At 45.2% G+C, this 13,561-nt stretch overlaps 1 protein-coding gene across 15 annotated transcripts in view; it reads right to left on the bottom strand.

The window, feature by feature from the left end:
• The window catches only part of Erg (ETS transcription factor), a 227,432-nt gene that overhangs the window by 161,666 nt on the left and 52,205 nt on the right, over positions 1-13,561 (bottom strand). For 9 of the 15 annotated variants that reach the window (NM_001302152.1, XM_006522895.2, XM_006522903.3 and 6 more), the window contains 2 exons: positions 9,430-9,531; positions 3,693-3,780 (listed from right to left, as the gene is read on the bottom strand). The exons of 5 other annotated variants lie outside the window; for them this stretch is intronic. In NM_001302152.1, coding sequence (NP_001289081.1) covers positions 3,693-3,731 — 39 coding nt within the window. In that variant the 5' untranslated portion in view covers positions 3,732-3,780; positions 9,430-9,531. Of the gene's footprint in view, positions 1-3,692; positions 3,781-9,429; positions 9,532-13,561 lie in introns of those variants that run through there. One more of the 15 variants, XM_006522896.4, reaches the window with a different exon arrangement.

Here is a 13,561-nt window from a genome sequence, read left to right on the forward strand (position 1 = left end):
TAGATAGATAGATAGAATGATGATACACAGACAGACAAGATACATAGTTGATAGATTATAGATAGATGATAGACAAAGTAGATAGATAATAGATGATAGATAGATAGATAGATAGATAGATAGATAGATAGATAGATAGGCAGACTGACTATATTCAGACAAAATAGATCATAGATAGATAAAGGATAGATTGTAGATAGAAAACACAGCAAAATCTCTCAAAGGTTGTGTCTTCGTTGTGACTCTGACATCTTTAATTCAATCAATGCTCATGTACCAAGTTATTTACTGTAGGCAAAGCACAGATCAAGATTTTAAAATTACTAAACACAAGCTTTCTGTGATTTAGATAAGCCAGCCACACAGATAGATCTCTGTGTGGTAAACACTGCTCCTTCCCAATGTGACTGGGGACAAAGAGGACATCAAAGAACCCAGAGAAGACAGAGCCCTGGCACTGGCAGGAGCTCCTGGCAGGCAGGGAGGGAGATGGCTGGACAGGAACCTTTTCTCCCAACTCTGGCTAGTTTCCTGTGCTAATCACCAAGTCTGTGCACCAAGTCGGTGCATCGGGAAAAGCAGCAAAAACTGCTACTACATTTGTGGGTTTGCTCTGCACAAACCACACAGCTCCAGAGCTGAAAGCTCCTGTTTGTCTGTCAGTGTTCATCAGCTGGTAGCTCTTAAGATAAAACATGCCTGCTTTTATTTCTATTAGACAGCATTAATATAAGAAAATAAAAATATTTGTCTCATAAAAAAATACTGAAAAGAAAAGCCAGGCAGTGGTGGCTCACACCTTTGATCTCAGCACTTGAGAGGCAGAGGCAGGCAGATCTCTGAGTTCAAGGTCAGCCTGATCTACAGAGTGAGTTCCAGGACAGCCAGGGCTACAAGGAGAATCTGTCTTGAAAAGAAAAACAAAATCAAACCACCAACACCAACAAACCTGAAAAGAAGTAGAGGAGGAAGAAAACACAGTGCAGTGTAGGAAGGGAGGGTGGTAAGAGGGAAAGGGACTCTGGAAATGCCAGGGGAGGGACATCACCAAACTACAGCTAGCCCATGAAGTTCTCAAATAATTCACAAAACTGCTATTTTATAAAAAGACAAGACTGAAAGGGAGTATTGCCCCTGTCAGCCCTCAAGGGACAAGTGCCTGTGTGCATGGAGAGTGTTAATATAAAGACTCACGACAGGTCAAAGTGCAGAGAGAAGTACCTGTGGAACGCTCAGCCACAATGGCACCTATGCCACACTCTTCCCCATGGCAAGGAGAGCATCATGGGACAGACAGAGGGAAGCGTTTAAGGAAGAGGGGTTGGGAAGGATATGGGTGAAATGGGGTCACCTGGGAGTCACACTGCAATCCTGAACTTGTGGCTGTCTACATGGGATCACAGCAGTCAACATTCCAACACGGAGCATGCACACACACACACACAGAGATGTGCAAACACACAGATTCACATGCATTCACACATATACATATGCACTCACACATAGAGATATGTGCAAGCACACAGATTCACATGCATGCACACATGCACATATACACTCACACACATATATGTGCAAACACACATAGATTCACACACACAGATCTAGACACACATATACACTCATACACACACTCACACACACAGATTTACATACAGTTATACATGCAGATTCACACACACACATACTCATATACACACATATTCTCTCTCTCTCTCTCTCTCTCTCTCTCTCTCTCTCTCTCTCTCTCACACACACACACACACACACACACACACACACACACACACACACTTCTTTTAATAATCAGAACAGTGGCTCACAGGTGGGAAGTGCCTTCTCCCAACACAGCTTCACCTGAGTTTCATTCATCCCCTTTCAGCATCTATGGTTCTTCGTCGCTGTATATACTGCACTTAGAAAACCACAGGATATATAGCCCATCTCAGCAGTCAGAGAGGCAAGTATCCCCCGCTCACCAGTCCCAGATAACACCAAGTCCCCAACACCAACCCTCTCCCCTTCCCACAGGCTCATCCCTTCTTCACAAGGTAACTCTACCCACAATCCCTTATTCATTTCCTCACTTCCTTTCCCACCACCTGTGTACACTGTACCAGGCAACACAGTCCTGATACTTTACTGCAGTTCTCAACCTGTCGAGGAAACACAGATATTTACCTTATGATTCCTAACAGTAGCGAAATTAGTTACAATGTAGCAATGAAATGATTTTATGGTTGGCGTCCCCACAACATGAGGAACTGTATTAAAGGATCCCAGTGTTTGGAAGGTTGAAACGTGCTTTAGAGAGTTTTAGATGTTTAAAGGTGGAATATTCTCACTGACTATTTTATTCAACACTTAGGAATTGTCCATGCTGATACGTGTCTAAGATAGATATTTACAGTTCATCTTCTCTGCTGTATAATAGACCATAGTTATTGCTATATAATATGCCATATTTATCCATTCCCTAATCACAGACATTTGGGTTGTTTCTACAGTCTTCTGTCACCGGTTCATGCAGTACGGTGAGTGTGTTAAATATTAAAACTTGACAACAGCTCTGCCATATTTCTTCATTTTGTAGCCCATGACCTTAACTTAACCTATTGTTCCTGGCCCTGACCAAAACAACAACAACTTGTATTTTGGCATGGAGCCTCGTGGACTTTGGAGACCCCCTAGCCTCCTTGCCCCCAGACCCAGCCTACCAGCTTAAAGTTCAGACAGTGCTGCTTTGTCTAGTTCGGCCTATATGTTACAAATGTTGCAAATGTTGCAAATGCAGCTGTTCCTTGTTTTCCCCATATAGAAAAAACGGATTCTGAGGCCTGCCCTGGGTCACTGTGTCCCTGATTAATCAGTCTCAAAGTGTGCTTCAACAAACCATTGATACCTGACTGAGACTGGAGTCTGAGTGGTTTGTGTGGCTATTCCTGGACCCCAACAAGTATGTCTTGGGGTACCCTGCTGCATGACAGGTGGGAGGCACACCAGCTTCACTGAGAGACACCAGTGTGTCTCATGTCTCCACTGTGCCACATGCAAGATGTCTGGGGTGAAGTAAGCAGAGCTGTCTGGTCCGGTCCTAGTGAGTAAGTTAGACGCCGAGCTATATCCTGACATTTCAAGCATTCCTTCCTTCTTCGTTACTCCCAGCCTACCAAACACAGAACGTAGCAAAAATCAATTGTCCTGACCAAAAGTAACCATAAGATACAAAATGAACCTAAGATAAGGGGTCATGTTCTTCTTCCCCAGTGGCAGCCTGCGGCCACACATGCACAGGACACACCATCCCCAGGGCATTGTTTTGTGCACACCTACAGTGGTATACCACTACTGTGGAGATGACCTCAGATGACAAAACATGCTTCAGTGGAAAGGATAGCATCCTCCATGCCCTGTGAGCACCTGGGTGAGCCAGGTGCCAGCCCTCTGCAGAAACTTCCTCCCCCAGAGGCAGAAGCCCCACTGTGCACACCATTTCACTGAAGGAAGTCCCGTCTTTTTAAAACCTTTTTGCTAGTATTAAAAACTGAAAGCCATTTCCTTAGCTCCCAGTAAGCCGGAGTCTGTCCTTGCCTTCGTGGCCCAGACCCTGTGTTAGCTGAGACAAGGACAGCCACCATGACTGTAACACCAAAGAGGAAACTGGTGCTACCTCCCAGCAGAACGGAGCTTACCTTAATATGAGCTGCTGGGTCAGGTACAGTCTGGATCATGGCCTTCAGCAGGCCAGCTCACTCACCAGCCATGCAGAACCCGGGACGACTACAAAACAGAAAGGGAAACAGGATTCTAAACAATCACCTTTCCGGCTTCTATGCCCCAGTAAAACCACGCAGAATAGTGTCTTTAGAGATGCTTGGCTCTGCACCCAGTAATGTCTGCCAGAGAGCATCCTCAGGTGAATGGGGTTCGTCCCTGTCCATTGGTGATGACAGTCACTTTCAACCACAACAGAACTCAGCCTACAAGCCCAGAAGAAGCTGCTCAGTGCTTATCTTGAGAGAACCCAGATCACCAAAGAAGAGCAGTAACTTGTGATGTTCTATACCCCAGTGAGGATGGGCAACAATGAAGTGGACACTTCACAATAACTGGAAAGGAGAAATTTGATGCCAAGAAAGACAAATGCTGAAAGTGACAGACATGTTGGTTCCCTGACCCTGACCCACTAAACTTCACATGTGCGTACTTCAATATCACATCAGAACTAACAACTGAATACAATTATGTCTCCTAACCATAAATGTGTTTAGAGAGATAACTGATATCATATGCAATGCATGTACCCTACATTACATGATCAGCATTAATGAGTCTTTAAATGGTGAAATTAAAATGCAGGATGTTGCCTGTGGTATTAATAAAAAGTGGACTTTAGAAGTTCAGTGAAAATTAACACAACCTATACACGTCTTTGCATTTCATTAGTAAGTTCATTTCCTTTTGTTTTTGAGTCAGGGTCTTATGTACCAGAGGCTGGCCTTGAACACTTGATCATCCTGCCTCCTCCTCCCAGGTGCTGGGATGACAGCTGTGCACCAGCATATCTTCCAACATTGAGTTCTTAAAAGCATGGTGACTATTTCAAACACTCAGTGCCAACCCCCAGGCTAAGGACCACAAAGGCATTTGTCCCCTTCTTCCTGGTTTTGACTCTGAGAGATCATCCAGGTTAGGCCACAAAGACTTGGCCAAGGATAGCCCCGCCAGTATCCCCCACTGATGTGTAACACAACCAGGACTCAGGGCAGACTGGCCATCTTACCCCCAATGCCAGCATCCTGGTTCCATTACTTTTGCGTAACAGATACCCTAGACCAAAGCAAGTCTCTGACAGAAAGGATACACGGTTGGCTTGCACATCTGGGTCACAGTTCCTCATCCAGAGAACTCAAGGTGGGCACTCAAAACAGGACCTTGAAAGTAGGCCTGCTCAAGTTCCATCCCAAAGGACTGTGGGGTAAAACATGTGCTGGGGGTTTTAAATTATCTGGAGGAGGGGAAGCTTATAGCATAACATTTTTGTGACAGCAGGTTACTGATCTATACACTGAGCCTTGGATAATCAGGTTTGCATCTTGGCTTGTCTGAGAGGGACTCTCAGATTTTATTACGGGGAGACGCCTGGTGAATCTAATCTATTTCAGGGACTTCCTGAAGCTACTTTGAGTTGTTCACATTCCTATTTAAAGAAGGTAAACTTCCTTTCAGATAGAATGTATCAGTCTGAGAGTCAACTGTTACACAACAGAGGTGGGCCAACATACTGACACCCTGTAGGTGCTCTATGCCATGCTGAATCCTTCTGGAGCTCACCCTGTGCATCTCCTTATCATCTTACCACGGATGTCCTTCCTAACCAACTGCAGTGGTTCCTCACATTCTTGAGTTGTGGGAGTCATCTCAACAAGGTATTGAAACCAAAGGTGAATTCATGGGTACCTTAGGATGCTGTAACCAAGTCAGGACCAAGTGTGAGTCATGTGGAGTCTCCACTGGCATCTGAAATGAGGGCACCTGCAGGAACTCAACCATGAACTCTGGTGATGGATACCAACTACAGGGAGTGGGTGGCAGCAAACTGGACTGTCAGAATCTCAGTTAATGCCAGAGTATTGGATAATTGAGTATTGTTGACAGAAACTGGGTGTTCACTGTCTGGAAATAAACAGAGCAAACAGCCTTTGTAGATGGGAGACTTGGCTGGAATCTACCTTAACTGGCTGGTATCTGAATTGAGCTTTCTCTGTGCAACCTTGCAGGTTACTGGGGGGTGGGCGGTTTAAGCCTGTGAAACCCTTCAGGATGCAGGGCATACAGCATTTATTGGGGGATACCAGTGACATGAAAAAAAAAAAAAGACAAAATCAGGCAGGGGAGATGGCTCAGTGGCTAAAGTTCTTACCTCCCAGGCATGCAGAGTGGAGCTCAGAGACTAAGACCTAGGAAAATGCCAAGCTGGTAAGCTGGTATACAAGCCCACAGGTACATCATCCTGTGCTCAGAAGACAGAGATGGGATCACACAGATACACACAGACACACTGACACATACATACATACACACACACACACACACACACACACACACACACACACGGTCAGCTGGCAAGCCAGACTGGCCATATCAGAAAGCTCTGGGCTCAGCTAAGAGACCTTGCCTCTAAAGATAAATGGAGATGGACTGAGAAGGTTCCCAACATCAACTTCAGGCTTCTACATGTTTGCACACAGATGAACATGTGCACTCACACACATGCATACACCACATGAATACATATGAAAGGGAAAAGCAAAATACCCGCAAGTAGATGGTTTTGAGTGAACAAAATGTTGTTACCTAAAGAAAAGATATATATATATAATATATAATAATTTATTATATAATATATAATAGATACAATATATATAAATATATAATAGATAACATATAATCAGCTACTTTTTAAAGGACCCTTTGTCATCATTTCAATTTTTATTTATTTATTTATTTATTTATTTTGGTTTTTCAAGACAGGGTTTCTCTGTATAGCCCTGGCTGTCCTGAAACTCACTTTGTAGATCAGGCTGGCCTCGAACTCAGAAATCCGACTGCCTCTGCCTCCCGAGTGCTGGGATTAAAGGCGTGCGCCACCACACCTGGCATCGTTTCAATTTTAAGTTAACTAGTCATCAAGTGAAGATAATTTAGGCAAAGTGGTCCACAACAAGAAAGACTAGGAAGCCTCTGATAGAGTTGGCCCGGGTGTGCTTGTTCTGGGTGAGGGAGTAGTAGACATATCAGTCTCTAACCACAACACAGTTGCATAAAGTCTGCTGATGCCTGACTCCTGCCAGGAACATCAACCCCCACCAACCAAGAAGACCAAGGAGTGGAAGGCAGGGGGACCCCCGGGACCACAGTCAAGGAGGCACCCCTCTCCAGCTTGTGCTGGTATAGAGAAAGCCCCCTGAGAGTGAGACCAGCTTAACTCCATGCCTCCCCTGCTGGCTCTAGTGCCAGCAATAATGCTTACCCAGGAATAAGAAGGTATTATGGGACAAAGCATGAGTTAAATCTGGGTCTCAAGTCTGGGATACTAGCAGGATACAGTGGAGCCTTTAGAAGGGCCTAGAAGGAGGCAGTCAGGTCACCGGAAGCACGCTGCTGAAGGAGATAGTGAGACCCCAGTCCTCCCCATGTCTTCATTTGTTTTCTGGCAACCAGCAGCTTCCTCTACCACATGCTCCCTCCATGATGCACTAGACAGCCACAGGGCCAACAGACATGGCTTGAGACCGCTAAATCCATGAGCCCAATGATTCTTCCCGCCTTTGAAGTTCACCTCTCAGCCTTTTGGTTTTATCCCAGTAACAGAGAGCTCAGGTAGCAACAGAGGAGGAGCCAGAGAAAGAGAATCTCAGTGAGCTTCATCAGAACCTGGGGACGTCTCGCTCTGGAGGGAACGGCTGGTCTTTATAAATATGAATAACCATGTCCACTGCTGGGAACGGCTGGTCTTTATAGATATGAATAACCATGTCCACTGCTGGGATTTGACTTGTGTCATTTCCCCTGTCCCATGTTTATGAGCTGGGGGCCTAACTACCAGTTCCCAGGAGTATGTCTGTGGCTGGAGACTGGGGCTTTATATAAAGGATGAAATCAAAATGATTGCCTCATCCAGTATTTTTAGTGCTCATATAAAGAAGCACACCAGGGCTAAGGAGGGGGCCCGGTGATTAAAATGCTTGCTGCACAAGTGTGCATGCAGAGTAGAGGCCAGATCCCTGGAGTCCACATAAATATCAGGTAAGCTTGGTGAGACTGCCTGTGATTCCAGAGGCAGAAACAAAGGACACCCAGGGTGGACTGGTTCACCCGAGAGACTCTGCTCCCATGCATGTGCTGGTAATGGATCGAAGAAGATTCTTGATATCAACCTCAGGCCTCCACATGCATGTGCATACACATGAATGTGCACCACACACATGTGAGCCACACACATGAGAACATATGTATACACACACAGATATGAGAGAGAGAGGGGGGGAGGGGGAGAGAGAGAGAGAGAGAGAGAGAGAGAGAGAGAGAGATCAGAGCTTAACCTTCATTAAGGAAAGATCTGAAGACAGACTCACACCCCCAAAACAAAGGAGGCCCAGCACAGATGTCTCCCCACACCTTAATCTTGAACTTCCAACCCAGAGAACTATGAGAGCAATACCTTTCTGCTGTGTAAGGCATCCAGTCTCTGGTATTTTGTTACAGCCGCATTAGGTGCCTTACGTGATTCCGCTGAACAGCTTGAGGAAATAACAGCTCATGAACAGCAGAAGCCTCTGGCAGGCATGGCCAGGTGTCCTATGTCTGTTGTGACTACAGTATTTCTTCCTAAGCAACTCTGTTCAGAGCATGTCCCAAGCATTATATCACACACACACACACACACACACACACACACACACACACCATGTGGGAATCACTCTGTGGCCTCCATCTCTGAGCCCCTTCTAGCCTTCCCCTGTGGATTGCTTTCCTGTAGGGCAGGGTGCTCACAGACCAGGGAGCTCAGGGGTGTGCCCCATCTGTGAAATGCTAGCTTCATGTCACTTTGTCATTTCTGACTTTGTTAGACAATTACTCCATAGAGACTCATTCTTTGTGTGGTGTCTGGAAAAGAGGCTGCTGTTGTATTATATGAAATGCTTGACTTTGTAGGAGCACAAAAGCATTATAACAGCATGCTTGTGTGGACACAGTCCCAGGCCCTCAGGCACTTCTTCAGGGGCAGAGGAAACTAAGGTGGTGGATGAAGGGAGAGACTTGGAAGGCTTCAGGTTTAACAGGGACGACCCTGAAATCCATGGTGTGGGAAGGAACCGTACTGGGACAGAGCCTGTGGTTTGAGGAAAGTAGCCAGCGGTGTCTGTGGAGGTTTGGAACCACAAATACTAAATATTTACATGTGTACCCTTTCCCTTAAAACTCTTAACTTGGGGGTGGTCTATTATAATAAAATGCATCATTGTTATAATAAAATACCCGAAGCAGATCGTTATAAATAAAGAGGTTTATTTTATAGGTCATAGTGATGGACATTGGAAGTTTAAGACCATAACAGATTCTGGCAAGAGGCCGGTGACCCTTTTCTATGTTACTATATAGTGGGAAAGGTTTCTTTGTGAGGTTTCTTAACCCATCCTTAGAAAGCCTCCAGGATGCAGGCAAGGGGGTATCACCATAATGATCCAATTTAATCTGTCACTTCCTAGAGGCCCTGCCCCTAACTACCACATGCAGATGTCCCCAGTCTCTCAGAGCCACTACTAACAAAACACTCAGGAGGTTATACTGAGCTTCCAGTGATGGGCTGTGTTCCAACTACAAAGGAGGAGTTGGCTCATGTGTGCCGCTTTCTTTAATGTTTACCTCTGATTGTCCTTGGTTTCGCCATCTTTTTTCTCTGGGAGTCATCTGTCCTGCCCTTGACCAACACAGCTTTTCTTGGATCACCAAAGATCTTAGAACAACCTGAAATTAAATTTAAAACTTTAAACTTTATTTCCCCAAATATAAATAAGATTTACCTGTATTGACAAATTCTATTTCTTAAAACATTATTTAAAAATATCCTTAAAGAGGGGAAGAGGGGACTTGAAATCCTTCAGGCATTCCACTCTTGTAAGGAAAACTGGGGTAAAGAAAGAAATTTTGGCAATAAGATGACCGAGGGGCAGACTGAGGCAAACAGGCTTGTGGAGAAGGCACACGAGAGCCCCATTTCTGAGAGCCCTCAGCGTCAACACCAATGGCTTCTCAAAGCATTCCTCTAGAATATTCACTGCTCAGAAGAGAGAATCAGTGTTTGAACATTCCAGGAAGGTGGGGGAGAGGGAACTGGAGAGATGGCTGAGTACCTGCTACAGTCTCCCGTACCCAGGTGTACTGGTTAGTTTTGTGTCAACTTGACACAGCTGGGGTTATCACAGAGAAAGGAGCTTCAGTTGAGGAAATGCCTCCATGAGATACAACTGCAAGGCATTTTCTCAATTAGTGATCAAGGGGAAAGGCCCCTTGTGGGTGGGACCATCTCTGGGCTGGTAATCTTGGTTCTCTAAGAGAGCAGGCTGAGCAAGCCAGAGGAAGCAAGCTAGTAAAGAACATCCCTCCATGGCCTCTGCATCAGCTCCTGCTTCCTGACCTGTTTGAGTTCCAGTCCTGACTTCCTTGGTGATTAACAGCAATGTGGAAGTGTAAGCTGAATAAACCCTTTCCTCCCCAGTTGCTTCTTGGTCATGTTTGTGCAGGAATTGAAACCCTGACTAAGACACCAGGTCAAAGCCAGGAACAGATAGCAGGTTCTACAGGCTTCTAATTCTAGCTCTGAGGGAGTGAGGGGAGCATCTGAGGCTCACTAATCAGCCAGGCTAGCTTAGTCTGTGAGCCCCACATTCCAAAGAGAGACTTCTCAGAAAGCAAAGTGGGCAGCTCCTGGGGGATGACACCTGCAGCTGCCCTCTAACCCAAGTGCACATAAGCACAAACAAAATAAAATCATCCCACAGCCTATCATTAAATAATGGTTTTGGTCCCAGAGGGAAAAAAAGCAGCACTTTCAATTCATAAGTGCTACAAAGTTATTGTTTTTTAAAAGACTAGAACATCACCAAGCTAGGAAGAAAAGAATCTTCCTTAGAATATGTTAGCAAACAAATCTAAAACACAACATCTCTTTTTCTTTTCTTTTTCTGACATACAGGAATACCTATACTTTTCCAAAGAACAATGTCCCATTCGTAAATATTGTATCTGGTGGAATCATGCCTGCAGAGAATTAAAAAGGAGTCTATTTCCAAAACCACTTTCAAATTAGGCTTGGCTGTTTTATCAAAACCTGTGTTTACTGTGAGCATCAGCAACGTTATCTTTGAATACACTCCCTACTATTTCCCTCTGGAAGTCTCCTGCCAACTCCATCCAAAGCATCCAGGCCTCCATGTAGACAGACATTCACCTCACACTATCCAAATGCCACAACCAACCCCTGGCCATGACAGGAAACTACGGGGGAGGAGGGTTGACAGACAAGACCAGGATGGAAAACCCACATATATGATGTATTCCAACCTTGCAGAAGAAGGAGGAGATGGAAGAGAGAAGAAAATGGGAAAAGAAAGGGGCAGGTAACATGAAGAACACACATCAAAAGATGACAGACCTGTGCTGGGGTTTCCAAAGCAAACTATAAGGGGCTCTTGATTTCCTATACTCTTTATAAATTTATTTCTTGGAAATATAATTTATTGATTGGAAAACAACTTTAAAAATCGTGATGATGTATATCATGTTAAACTAAGAGAAGCTTCACTCACTCTTCTTTTCAAATTTTGTGTATTTTCCAGTTTTCCTGAAACCAAGAATAATCACCCTATGACCCTGAACACATCTCAGTGTCTCCTTCACGGTCATGGTTCCTCTCAGCATCAGGTGGAGCTGAGGGTCGGCTCATCATCTCCCATCTCAGTGCTCCACAGCAAGGGGAGGATGGCAGCGTCAGATCGTGTTTCACAAGGCTGCAAAAACCCTCAGTCCACAAAGTTGTTTCCAAGTTTCTTTTCCTCCAAACCCAAAACCCAGCACAGATTATTGCCTGGTTAACTATTTTCCGCGGACTGCGGTTAGGGCAGCACTTCATTTCCAATTGTTGCAACGGGTAGATGAGTCTTGAAATCACTGGCTAAGATGTCTTACACTGTGCTGTGTTTTAATGCCAAAAACTCTGGGCTGAAAGAATGGCTTGATTTATTTATGGTGGAGACGGCGTTGGACCTGATTATAAGGCCAAAGTCAAAGCCCAGAGAGGATTCTGTTGAATGTATGCGAAGAGTATTTTTAAATCAGCATGATAGAATTGTTAATGTTTCATTTATCCTAAGGGTATTTATCTGACGATATAAATTATCCATAACACAGCTGAGAAGCCACAATGGATCCAAAAAGATGTCACAAAGTCCCGGGGACTGAGCTTTGCCAGAGAGAGAGAGAGAGGCATGATACCCCGCCTCATGAGGTAACAGCTGGCCTGGTCAGAGTAAAAAATACAGAGTGTGGTGCAAGCCAAACTGAAGAACTCGAAGAACACAGCTGCCAGAGGGCTGGAGGATGAGTACGGACACCCAGCCCAGCACAAAGGGGCCTGGCCAGCACCTGTGGGCAGCAGAGGCCAGCATGTCTCAGGGCCTGCACACGGGGGTTGCTAGCCCTGCCAATGTCCAAGCAGCCTGGGTGGGGCCAGCTGAGCTTGGGGTTCCCACAGATGTGCTCATCCACCAGTAGCTTGGGTCTCTCTGTTTACTCATCTGAAGGCTACAGAGAACAGGGCCTGTCTCACAGCAAGGACACAAGCCTGACAAACTATGCCTGTGACACTGTAGCAGGGATTTCAGGAATAAGCCACCTCCTCATCTCCCAAAAGCTTAGGACAGAAAAAACAAAAACAAAACAAAAAACAAAAACAATCCCAAACAATAATAAAACAAAGCAAACAAACCCACCACGTAGCTGTTTCTGTCCACCTTGTGTCAGCAACATGAATATTCATGTGCAGATGTCAGCTATTGATAAGAAAGAGAATTAAACATCCAGGAGAGAAGTGCTGAAAAACAAACCTAGAGAAATGAAACTTCAGGACTGTCAGGACTGAGTCCAGCTGGCAGAAGTGGGTCACTGGGGCAAGCACTGAAGGTATAGCTGTGTGCTCTCTGCCTGCCTGTCCTCCCTCTCAGATGTTCTTAGGGCTGGAGAGATGGCTCAGTGTTTAAGGGAGGTGGCTGTTCTTCCAGAGGACCTAAGGTCAGTTCTCAGCCCCACATGGCAGCTCGAAATCATCTGTAACACCAGTTATAGGGGGATCCCAGGCTCTCTTTTGGCTTCTGTGGGCACTACACACATGTGGTACACACACACACACACACACACACACACACACTCACATATGGAGGCAAAATATTCCTACACATAAAGCAAAATAAATGTCTTTTTAAAAAATTGGTCTCATTGAAACAACGTAATTTGGAAATAAAAGATTTATGAATCCTCCTCAATATTTAAAATAAGAACTATGAGACTCACCAGAAATATTCTTCACTAATGTTGTCCCCCTCCCCCTCCCTGTCCTTTTCCCTCTCTCCCCTTTCCCCCCTCCCCCTTCTCCCTCTCCTCCCCTCTCTTCCTCTTTCCCTCTCCCCTCTCCTTCTCCCAGACTATTCAGGTATACATCAGGTTTATACAGATTTCCCATGATTGAACTATTAGTCTCCAGAACTCATGATTCAGGTTGGCACTTGAGCAGACTTGGGGAAGGGATAGATAAGCATTACTGGGCCTGAATGGTGCACTGGAAGGAAGAAAGTTATATCTGGCCTTTAGTTCATAAAACCAAGCATATGTTTTCCCCTCTGGGTAGTGGATGACCACAGTAGGAATACCTGCGACAAAACCAGACAATGGAAGAGGCTGGGACCAAGAGGGCCGAGGATTAGCAACATCCCAACCATCCTCA

The sequence above is a fragment of the Mus musculus genome, chromosome 16 (genome assembly GCF_000001635.26).
Source record: "Mus musculus strain C57BL/6J chromosome 16, GRCm38.p6 C57BL/6J".
Classification (NCBI taxonomy): domain Eukaryota; kingdom Metazoa; phylum Chordata; class Mammalia; order Rodentia; family Muridae; genus Mus; species Mus musculus.